Here is a 12,730-nt window from a genome sequence, read left to right as displayed (position 1 = left end):
TTGTTTGATTGATTGATGGTCAAGAGACTCCTGAACACAGATTGTGTCGGTCATAAACAGAGCATCTGATGGAAGAAAAGTCCTTTATTATCTGGCCACCTTGATCAGGAACAAGCAACCCTCAGAACACATGCTCAATCAGACTATTTTAATATTAAAAAGGGCTTTAAATCCTTGGTCTATCCACTGTAATCTCTGCCAGTTTTGCTTTAATCCGTTTTCATAATACCAAGATGCCGACAGGTGCAAGTGCTGTGCACATAAAATAGAAGAGTGAAAACATCAGATAAGTGAACCAGGAGAGAAAAAAGAAGGTGTGCTGGAGTGGGGAAGAAACTTCAATCTTTGAAGAATGGGAGAATTATGAAAAGCAGAGACAGAAGACGAGATAAGTATACCGTGGGAGGAGAGGCGTCAGGCTTGCGGAAAGAGGAGACTAGAAAAAAGTAGGAATTTGCGGGAAAAAATTCATGATGTCTGAGAAAGTGAAGGGTAGACTTCGGATATGATGAAAGAGTGTTAAGAGACTTCACATATAGGCAAAAAGGAGAAGAGATTTAGACATCTAGGAGACGAGATAACAGATTAAAGGAAAGAAAAGATGCAAGAGTGCCTGGGGCAACCCATGCATCGCCGTTTGGCTACAGTGTCACCACATCATTCACATAAACATCAATCATCCACTGTTTTTTTTTTTTTTTTAGTTTAACATACCTGAGATTCGTTTCCATTAATTGCATCTGGAGAGGTGGGAAGTGGAGATTTGGATACAACCTAAAAAGGGAATGAAATATAGGATAGATCTTTAGGAAACAAAGAGCAGTCTTTAAACAGTGCCACCCACCACCTTTTGCTGTTTAAGTGTATTTAGTGGAGTAGTTAGAACAATTTTAGGCAGGCTTTATTTTTTTAAATGATCATGCGTGGTCAAACAAAGATGTTATATAGAGCACTTTTTTGTAGGATGAATTAAGTAAACCAATTAAAAAGCACACCGTACATTTTCTGCCAGCGCAGTGATGAATGTACTGAAGGTTAGACACAAGAACTCACAATGTTGTTCACAGACCAAAAAATAACCCATCTCGCAGTGTGATTCTTAACAAAAAGTTTTAATTCCTAAAATGTATAAAGTGGAAAGCAGTGCTCAAGGAACAATATCAAAATCATTTATGAATAAAAGCAATCACTACTGTACTCTGTGACTACACGTGTCAGCACAGAGTCTGTGATGTCATATTTAAAATGTCATGTTCTTTCTCGTAGGTACTCTAACTGCATATTGCTCATCTTCAGAATATTAACCAGGTGACAGCTTGGACCAAGACATTTTCACTGCAGTGCTCCCTCGAGCCAGTAGGTGGCACTGTTTGACTCTACACTGGCCTTAGTTTACACCAAAAGCGACATAGCAGACCTGCAAATAAGTACCACCCTTGCAAATCAACAGCAGTTTCTTGCTTGACACTATCCGCGTCCTTGCAAGTGTCAAACTAAAGAAGATCTCAAAGCTGGGACCTTTTAGAGGCTAAAAGGAGCTACTCCACAGAAACCTGAGGTAGGAGGGCAATGAAAAATCTACAGTTAGATAGAGTAGCCACCAGAAAGAGCGTTACCGCAGGTCAGTAACTTGTTCTTCTGATGAATACTTGTAACTGAAGATTTTACATATTTAGAATAAATACCAACGCAGTACCAGAGTGAGCTCAGTCTAAAATGTCCTGTAGGATCGAACAGACGAAATGTCCTTCCAATCGAACCTGGCTATCAAGGCGATATGCACTGAAACCCACATGACAGCCTGACAGACGTGCATGGTAGAGCAGTGTAGCAGCATTAGCCCTGGAGGAATGAGCCCCGAGTGCTTCTGGAGGCTGCTTCTTGACCAATGAGTAAAGGAATTTTATTACAGAGGACTATCCACCTTGACAGAGTTCTTTTCTGCATCGCTTCACCTTTCTTTGCCCCAAGAAACATCACAAAAAGCTGATCCTCCACCTAACAGTCTATAGAGCAATCAATGTAAAAGCTGAAAGTTCTTTTGTGAGTCAGCCTCTTTCGAGGGGTGATGTGAAGCAAAGAATGCTGGCGGGGTGATGGACTGCCCAACATAAAAAGGAGTCATGACTTGTCAAAGAGACAAGCCCTGCGCCTCAAAACCAGCATGTTTGGGGAAAAAAAGGTGATGAAGTGAGGCTGCACCGAGAACCTTAGTGAGGCAATCACTTCAGCTCGTCTCAATCAGGAAGTGTATTTTGAGAGTCAGAAGCTGTAACAGGAAGCTGTGCATTGGCTCCAATGTTGGTGCACCTACAAAATATCCTGACCAAATTAAGATCCCACTTTGGCACTACAAACGGTATAGGAGCGAATGTGTGGCAAAGGTTTCATAAACTGCATTACAACAGGTGACTTAAACAAGGATGGTTGGTCTAGAAAATGCAAAAAGTCTAAAAAAAGCCTGCAAAAAACATTTACTAGTTCCACTGCAAGACCTTGCTGTGCCAAAGACAAAACAAACAAAAAGATATCAGAGCTTGGCTTTTAAGGAGTCTGTTGTGGACTTCACAGCAGGTCACAAATTCGACCCAGCTACTTTCATGAATCGACTTTGTAAAGGGACACTGGGGAATGAGGATGACGTCCTAACCCAAGAAGTGACGGATTGAACGCAGACAACTGTTGCCACTCAATCTCAATCTCAATCCATAAATGTGTAAAGTGTGCAGGTTATGGGTGCAGAACCCTGCCGCACTGCTATGACATAAGATTTTCTCACAGCAGTAGCCTGATGAGAGGGCAGATGCTCATTCTCAGAAGGCCTGAGTACCACACTCTCCTGGCACAATCCTTAGCCACTGGGATAACTTGTGCTAAGTTGTTCCTGATCTTTTTTGCAATTCAGTGCAGGGAAGGCAAAGGGAAAAAGGCATACATGAGTACTGTGTTCTACTCTAGCCACAGTGCGTCTCCTAGAGAGCTTGCTTGGGAACCTTAATGCATAGAAGTTTTGAAACTGCATCTTTGATGGTGGTGAAAAGATCCAATAAGGCTTCTTCCAACTGTCAGAAGCTGCTATGCGCCATCCTAGGGAGCAAGCACCATTCATGATCCAATAGGCGCCGGTGGCTGAGATCATCCACCCTTATGTTTAAAGATCCCGCCAAGGTGGTTTACAATCAGGAAGATACCCTGGTGTTGGAGCCTTGTTGATGGCTCTTTTGGAGAGTAGATTTCACACCTCTGCTAATAAGATTGATAGGTGCTCCTCTGAAAGCTACTCTGTTTTGGCTAGAAGCTGAAGCAGGTCAGAAAGGAACAGAAGAGAATAACACTGTTGGAGGATCTGGGAGGCCTATCTGTCTGATGGGATAGAATGTCAACCTTAGATAAAATGTTTGATCCAGCCTCCCGCAGGGTGTTCGTGTACAGCTATGGCAGCCTCCCGCCGGGTGTTCATGTGCAGCTATGGGAAAACTAAAGCAACATGGGGGCGGATACTGCAGGGGAGCTGGTCTGAGAAGAACACAAAATGACTGGTGTGACTGTTGCATGAGTAGCCTCAGAAGGGTTGAAACGGATGACAAAACTATCTAGTACAGGTAGAAAGACGTAATGAACACAACTTGGTTCTATTTTCCTTGAAGTACTTGAGGGCGGAATCCGCCTTTTTGTGATAGAGACGGGATACATCAAACACCATATCTGTAAGTCATACCTACACATCTTTAGAAACTTCTGTGGATCGCAACCACACAAGGCAACGGAGCACCACACTAGAGACAACTGCTCATCCAAAGCAGTCTGTAGTATACAGACCCAACCAAATCACATATTTGGTTGCATGCAGACTATCTTGAATAGTTTAAGCCAAGGGAAGCCTAAACTACTCCAGGACTGCCATCAAGATCTAGTTGGCTATGTCCCAGAGGGTGAGCATATAAACACAGAACAAGCAGAATGCAATGACCAATCTCAAGGCTAGGTTAACCAAAGAGAGCATTTGCTTCTCGAACATCTCAATTCTTTTTGACTGCCTGTCTGGAGAGATTGTAAAGAATGAATTAGTATTCACCTTGCTGGTAGAACCTCGGACCATAAAGCTAGAATGCTCCATAGGAAAATTAGGGTCTCATGGCATCTGTCTGTGGAGTCTGGCGACACGAATATTCACTGGTGGGCAAGAGCAAGGTTTAAATTAAGTACCCTTAAGCGTATCAGATATGGCTTCATTGAATGGAAGACCAGGCTCCGATGAGGCTGGCCTGGGGTGCAAAACCTCAGTTAGGACATTTGTCTTGACTTCAATGGAAGATAGTTGAAGGTCCAGGATTTCAGCTGTTCATCTAATTACAATAAGAGCAAAAGAAGCTCTTGCTTCTATTGGAGGTTCAAGGGGCAAAATCAGCACAGAAGTATTAAACTCACTGACATCTTATACGTCAATGCATAAACGTTCTTCATCATAATGTGGGGTTAAATCATTCACATCATCATCATCGTCTTCTCCAGGTGTCAGCAAACTCTGTTCAGAATCAGGACCAAAAACATAATGGGGCCTCTGAGGATGGCTCTGCAGTAGTACGAGTGTGCGAACCAGAATGCACCAGAGATGGGTGCAGTAGAGAGGAGTTGGAGCATGACTTTGGTCAGGGCTGAGACTGTTAGGCTTGTGGTTAGACATAGGAGTCAGAACAGGGTTCCCTTCTGGTGCCACAGACATTGGGAATCTATGAAAGAGATGGGTGAGGTTCAGAGAGCTGGAATGGAAGTCAGCACCAGAGTTGGTGCAGAAGCAGAGGGGGGCTCCAGAGATTCTGACAGTGAAGAGAACAGAACTGCTGGCAGTAACCCAACTGAAGCCTCTGTGGAACTTTGGCTTGAGGGAGCACCACAGGGAGCAATAAGAGTGCCAACAATACACAGCATGGCCTCCTTAAAGGCCTCAACCTTTGGCAGTGTTGTCGATGACCTGGGCAACTCAGGACACATAGGTGCATCTTCTCCTCAATCTTGAGATCAGAAGCAAGATCGATTGGCACTTTGATGTCCTTGAGACTTCGCTGTAGACAGAGTGGCAGGATGGGGTTGAGTCACGCTTTGACTTCTTATGAAGGACATCTGTTCTACTTGTTGAGATGTCCTTTTAAAAGGCACAAAGCAAATTTATCTCCCTTTTGTTTTAAACGTTACCATTGTAAGTAATTTATAATGTCAACCACATCTTACTATTTGGAAAATATACATGTAAATTACAGGAGATAAAATAAACTTTAAATGGTAGTTTCAAATTTCCATTTGTGCTAATATCTACATTATTGTTCTTTTGTATAATGCTCGGACAGTGGAACGGTTTCAGTGGGGCACTAACAAAAACCTCAGGGATCTCTGCATGTAGCTTATATATCAGAATAGACATTGTGAATAATAGGTCATATGCGCATATAATATATACTGCAAAGTTTATACCTGTTCTGCAACTTCAAATGCGGTGTGGTGAATTGATGACAGTCCTTCCCACAATGAAGTCACCTTTACTATGCTAAATATTTCCTCATCTGTTTTATCAGGACTTGTTCACTCCTTTCGGAGTTCAAGGCAGGATGGCCTGGGTGCCCAGCACTGGCGGTTAGTGGTGTACAAAATTAATAAATAAGAGGATGATTCATGCTTCTCGAGTCTGAGAGTGTTCAATAATTCCTTGTTCGTTTATATGGACTATGAGACAGGTTGACTAGGTATTCCGCAGGACATATCAGGCATCCCACCTTGAAGAAGCTACTCATATGACTCAAGCCCTGTGCCAGCCACTTCTGTGGCATGTTTGAAGGCATATAAAAAAACGAATAGCAGTTGCCACCTCAATATCCTGGCTTCTCGAAGTTCAAGAGAAAAATAGCAAATTATTATTGTATTGTTGATTACTCGGGTAGCCCAAGTGAGAATGCACTTCCACGTCTCTTTGGTCTCGGAACATCTTAGCAAAGAGAGAAAGTAAAGAAATACAGCACATAAAAAATAGAATGATAGACAAGGAGGAATGCGAAGATGACCAGAGGGAGCAAGACAAACAGGTCTTAAAGTTGATCAAGAGACAGCAGAGAGACAAGGACAGGTATGTGAGAGACGTGACGGAGATAGATGCGTGGATGCTTAGGGACACAGAGATGGAGACAGGTGAGAAAGTGAATGAATACAAATTTGTAAAAAACACATCACCCGTCCCATTGTTTATCTCAGCACGAAAAATAGATTCATCCAGGATGATGAACAAGTAGCAGGCCTGAGCAAAAAAAAAATTTTTAAGAGCTTTTTGAAACAAATAATGAATGTTAATACAGCAGACATTATCCTTTAAAGAGTTCCACCGTTTTTCCGCAGAGGCACTGTGGTTACTATAAAGGACAGGAATTTAAAAAACTGCACCTGTCAAGAATAACTCTACTAGGGAGATAGGGAATGTGAACATACAGGCCCTGGATTTAGGCAACCTCTACACAAAGCCAGCCACTATTTCTCTTGTGACATTTATGTGGAGTCTAATGCACCACACCATGCACCCAGACAGTCCTATCCAACTGCTTCCTACTCATTCAGATCTGACAGGTACAAACATGAACACCTACTAAGCATATCGCATATGAAGGTAAATAAACCCCGGCAAAGGGAGACTGGGCATATCTTTCACAAGGATGAGGCAACCAGGCATCTTCTGTTAAAAGGATGCAGGTAAAAATGCATACACCTTCACTATAATCAAAGTGCTGCAACTGCAATCCTCAGAATCAGGGATGAGAGGGTATTAGCCACTGATTAATAAAAGAGGTGTACTTTGGGTACCCACTCTGCCTCACAGTACACTTCCAGGTCATGTAAATGGGGAGAGGACTCTCAGAAAGCTATGAAGGGTATCAAGCCCACTGAAAGAAAACAAAAGAGGAAAATGGACACAAGGTACGGCAGCATGACTATCTAGAGCAATGCACTTACCTTTCCGGTCCAGCAGACACCTCTTCATGTCACACTGACCTGGTCTTGCTCAAAGGAAGGAGAATCAGTCATTTAACTTGCTAATGCTCCATTCCCATGAAACAACCATGTATTTTCTCTGCACAGAAGTATAATTCTGGAGGAAAACGGATTATTGGAATATCTTCAGTTTCTCATCCTTCATGGCCATCATCCACTTCAGTGCCCCAACTAATTTGTCCAAAGCATCCACCCGAACGGTTGTGAAAGCTGGCCATAGTCAGGAGCTTTCAGAACGGTGCATAACAAACTGAGACCTTAAAGTCATTTGAGGCTTTTTTTTTTTTTTTTTTAAGCTCCTCAGTCCAGAACTTTTTTTGGGGCTACTTTTTGAAGGTCGGGACTGTCAAAGGGGCGACTGTATATTCCCCACAGCATCCTACAAGGGTCCACGAAGGCCTAGAATAGCCAAAGAAGATCCTCACTTGGATCTCGGTAATGTGATAGTCTCAGAAAAACAATACTTGAGCTTTCACTGCCAGAGGTAAAAGTTCTGCGTGTTGCACTTGCTTGTCTTGATTGTCAGGACAGCCCGTAAATCCTAATCAGCACTGGCTCAATCTGCTCCGTGTGGTCTTCACATGACCTGAAATAAGTCACAAATAACACTTCCAGGCTAAACAACACATAGTTGACAAGGCACTGAAAAGTTCCAAGTTCATGTGCCTGTGCAAAGACATAACCTTAAGCTGACAGAGGCACACAGAGTGGAGAAAAATGTCTTCTACTAGGCATCAGGTGTCAAGGTGATCTCCCATTAATGCATCCAACTTATCAACTACCTATTCAGCTCAAGGTGGTAGAGGAGGACATCATGCTTTGTGACAGGATAAAAGTGCAGGTTCATTGACCCTTATTTGGATACCAGTAATTCAGATCTCGTCAATGAGCTGAGCGAGCACTTAATTACACACAGGTCCAGCATCTTGATCACCTTTGCCTTCATGCATTTCTGTACTATTTCTATCATCCAGTATATTTCGCTATTTGACAGGCATGTTATCCGAGTGTCAATGTCATCAACACATTGGGTTGTTACCCCTGGAGAGAGAAAGAACAACTGAGCCAGGTAAACCAATACTTCCTTGAGATTAATCTGCTGTGCAGTGGTTCAATCAGAGGTAAATTTAACTTCTGCTAGTGATCCATCTTTCTCATCTCCTTGCAGCAGGCCAGGGTGAGGCTTTAGAGACTGCAAGGACAGCTAGTCTTTCAGCCCCTCTGGACTTAAAGGTTTAAGCCTCTTAACACTGGGTCTCCCTTGTGGCAGCTATGTCAACCTGGGATCAGAAATCCATAGGACAACAATATAGGGACACACCATTTGTCTTCCAGAGCACAAAGGGAAAATACACTTCAGAGGTCACACTTCCTGCCCCTATAGGTAGCCAGTAAGACTAGCCTTCTGGTCGTACCGCCACTTTATCAGTGCTTTACCAGCCTGAAGATTGACCTATGCTTGCTGCATGAGAAAAACAGAAAAATGATTTATGGAATTCTTGCAAAAATTCTTAGTCACCAACAATCGTTCGTATAACAGTCCAGTTTAACGTTTTTCACCCACTATGCCACTACCCAATAAGAACAGTCCAGCTTGAACTGCCAAGCTAGGTCTCCTCTGAACAGGAACACAAGTAACTCCAGCCAGACCAGTTATAGCCTACTTAGGCCTCACAAGTGAGGTATAGTTTGAGTGTTGTGGCCATCCTATCATGGAGGTCCAGGACATAATTCATCACATCATGGGTTCCCTCAGGGACAAAGACTTGCAACAGAAATGAAGAACAAAAAGTAAGTCTAAAAGAATCTGACATTGGGTGCCACCCAGTATGGTTATGGGGTGCTGGATCACCTTTTTCGCTATCTTGCCCACATGGGGAACTGCACCCCCTTAATTAACCACTGGAAAGTTAACAAAGTAACAAAGAACAAATATCCTATTAGTCTGATAGCCATTCTTCATTATTTATTTTAAATGTTTATTTTATTTATTTTTATTTGAAGAATTTTATAAAAGGCATACATGACCCGAGGTTTTCAGAGCACTGAATAAAGAGCAACCCACCCCTTTACAGAACAAATAAAATCTGTTGACAAAGTATACACACAAATATAGCCTACTGTAAACGTTTGTAGGCAACTGATATTAAGCGAGTCTTGTTCAAGAGACTCACACTCCTGCTTTATAGCAGAATGGAGTCAAGAGGACCTAGGGTCATCCTTGATATCGTGCTTTACTGGAGGATTCTGTTAAGTATCAGTTTTTAAACTTATTTTTTTAAGGCTAAGGTGGGAAGGTTCGTACAAATCTCAGGTGGAAGACAGCTCCATATTCTCAGGGCAAGAAAACATAAGAGTAGGACTTTAACTTTCTGACTCTCTGGGGTTCACGCCATAGTGACTCAGTACTCCTAAGGGAGTGACTACCTCTTGATATTGTGAGCTTATGTTTGAGGTATCATGCAACATCGTAGTGTAGGACTCCGAGTCAGTCACATAATTTGTACATGGATTGGGCATCGAAAATAAGCCAGAGGAGAGTCTTGAGAGGAGTGAAATGGTTGAAGCATTGTGTCCCTGTTATCAATCTTGCTGCAGCATAAAGGGTTGCCTTGAGTGGAGCGGTTTGTGATTTTGGTAAACCTGTCAGGGTCCCACCCCCACAGTCCAGTTGGATACAACTAGTGACTGTACTGCGATCTTGGACGCCTGAAGGTAGAATGAACGGTTTCACATTTTTCAGTAAGGAAAGTTGGTGGGTCACACTGCAAGGGAGCTTACAACCTTCCCTGGATCACATAAATCAATGAGTGAAACACAGTGCTTAACACAAAATGTTGCCATTATGAATAACCACATTGAATAATCCTCTAAAGTGGGGACACATGCTCTGCTACAGCAAAATATATATATATATATGTGTGTGTGTGTGTATTAAGCAAAATGATGTGCTTAATGCTAATATTGAAAACTGGAGGTTCCAAACTCGACAAAGGGGAATGATTCATACAAGTGAACATATGAAAATTCAATGAGAACCCTCTTTTCTATCCCAAGAGGAAATGTACTGGTATTTTAACTGACAGGAAGCATTGTGGGGTTTCCCCTTCCAGGTCATGTCATGCAGAGGCATGAAAGAACCATAAATCAATTGGCAAATATACATATTTGTGGATTTGCTGCTTCACTAGAATTAATAGTAGGTTGTTTCTCCTTTACCTCTACCTATTTGTCAGTGCCCTGCATTTGGTGCTATAGTCTTCAGTAATAAGCATTTTCAGTATATATGGAAGCCTCTAGGTAATAGGCAACATATGTCTGTAGACATTCCACTACTGGTTTCTGACAGGCCATGCTGAATGGCATGTCTGGTGTATGTCAATAACTGTGTTCGTTTTTCCACATCACAGAACAGCCATGGGGCACCTATAGGACTGCTATAAGGTTTAATACTATTACCAATAGAGGGCATATTAGGGGCATGGACTTCGTCATAGACAGTCTGCCAATTCAAGGAACTGCCTCATATTTGGCAAAATAGATTCTTGTATCAAGACTGCACACTACGATATCATGAAAACAATTTGATTACCAAAATATTGCTACAATCACACTGGTACCTGAGCACCAGAAAAAAACAATCACCAACATAGCAGTACAAGTTATCTGAAGCTTCTGGAAGAAAAGCTGCGAAAACTGTAACGCATGCAATTGTTCTCCTTATTGACCCCAGCACAATCAACAGTCTTACAGGAAGGCCAAACTGAAGTCCTACCATTGTCGGTGGACAAACCTTACCATTAGCTGAATTGGCATAAAATAAATAAGAAAAGTCTTCCACTAAACCTTATTGTACTAATGCTCCTACAATCGACAGCTACATATTCTTCATTTCATCTGCCTTTCATGATTCCTGAGGCCTACAGCCTTGACAATCACATTGTTGTTGCATTCAGGTTGTGCTACTCCATATATCAGAGAGTCACCTCAAACTTAAAATAATCTGTCCTCAAGCCCTGCCAAGCATGAAATATTCTGCCCCATTTCAACTATTCCAAATAAGAAAGTATCACTATGCAGCAGGAGAAAATGATTTTTGGAAAACTATTATCTATTACATCCTTACTGCACATCAGGTTGGAGCAAGGTACTGAGGAAGCATTACTGGCACCAAAAAATACAATTTGCCAAATGCCAAAAAAGTAACAGAACAGCAATGTGTTCATCGTTTTGTATCTCATAGCAACATTTATCACTTACTCATCTAGCTCAAGTGACTGCTGAAGGTAAGGGAAGCAGGGGCTGTCCTTGACTCGATGCCTCCTTACCTTGTCAGCAGGTTACTGTCCTGTTGATGTGCAGCGTCCTAGGTATCTTCTAAACGGCACATGGCTTCAAATGTATAAAGTGCGCAATTGCAAGACTAGTGTCCCAAGACTAGAGGTTGGCTAAGAACACATATATTTTCATGAAGTTTGCATTTGGAGATACAAGATATAAGTTCATGTCTAAATTGTTTTTTTCAAGATGGTGCAGAGGCGATTCCAGGCTCTGGAGGCCAGACAGGTAAAAGAAGCCTCCCCCCCCCCCCCCGGGGGTCATAAGTCTGAACTTAGGACATGTCAGTGGCAGGTCGTCCTAAGATTTTAGAGCTCTTGCTTGTTGACAATGGCAAAGACTAGTGCTCAAGAATTTTGGAGAGATACTGTAAAAAGAATCATGGACCAAAACGAAGGATTTTTTTTACTGGCAGCCATTGTGTACCTTTTTAAGGCGTGTCATAACGGATTCTCGATGAGGGACGTGTAAGGTCAGCCTTACTGCAGCACTTTCTGCAGGCAAACTATTAGATAGATGGTCAAACCTAAATACAAGACATTGGCATAGTCAATTTTCGAAGTAATTGTTGCATGCAAAATGTTTTTTCTGTTTTCAGTCAGCAAATAGTCCAAAGTTTTCTTTGATATCCAGATTACTGAGAAACAACTCTTGTGTATGTAACAAAGCTTTTTGTCATAGCATAGTAGAACGGCAAAAGCCAAAAAAACGGGTACCCACTTTACATAGAGAATTATAAGAATTCCACCAACAGGCAATATTAACTACATTCGAAAAAAAGGACTATTAACAGATCTGGCATTTATGGTTTTCTTTTGAGAAATATGACGTGGCCTCAAATTGGGCGAGTGCGAGTAAAAAGAAGTAAGCTTGTTATAAACAGAACAAACATAAACAAACTTAAAGATGGACACAGACAAGAGATGGTTAAGTGACTAGGCAGTTGTAAAAGATGCACTGCGAACAAGAAATAAATATTGGCAAAGACAATACGCCGGGCCTTGGCAAGCATGTCCCATGGTTAATTTTTCAAATTGGGTTTTACTGCAAGCATATTTCATAAAACAAACAAATAACAAAAAAATAAAATATGTTGTCACCACTTATGGTTGTACTTAAGATTTTATATTTAAAAATATTCAGATGCAGCTGTTTCACTGGTGATGTTTTTTATACAATAAACCTTTCATCTATGCCATGCATTTCATTATTTTATTTCCGCTATTATTACTATTTGTGAAGTTGACAAACAATTTATCAATTAACCAAACACTAAAATTGTCGGCAACTACATTACAATTCATTTAAACTAATTAACTTTAAAAGGAGTGTTGTCAAAATACATAGCCGACATTTAAAGTTA

The 12,730-nt window shown here is 41.6% G+C and overlaps 1 protein-coding gene across 3 annotated transcripts in view; it reads right to left on the bottom strand.

Annotated features, from left to right (window-relative positions):
* The window catches only part of GOLGA4 (golgin A4), a 758,002-nt gene that overhangs the window by 618,625 nt on the left and 126,647 nt on the right, over positions 1-12,730 (bottom strand). For all 3 annotated transcript variants that reach the window (XM_069215119.1, XM_069215129.1, XM_069215138.1), the window contains one exon: positions 715-774. In XM_069215119.1, the coding sequence (XP_069071220.1) occupies positions 715-774 (60 nt within the window). The remainder of the gene's footprint in view (positions 1-714; positions 775-12,730) is intronic.

The sequence above is a fragment of the Pleurodeles waltl genome, chromosome 2_1, assembly GCF_031143425.1.
Source record: "Pleurodeles waltl isolate 20211129_DDA chromosome 2_1, aPleWal1.hap1.20221129, whole genome shotgun sequence".
NCBI lineage: Eukaryota > Metazoa > Chordata > Amphibia > Caudata > Salamandridae > Pleurodeles > Pleurodeles waltl.
The sequence above is the reverse complement of the archived record's forward strand: the minus strand, read 5'-3'. Positions and strand labels throughout refer to the sequence as shown.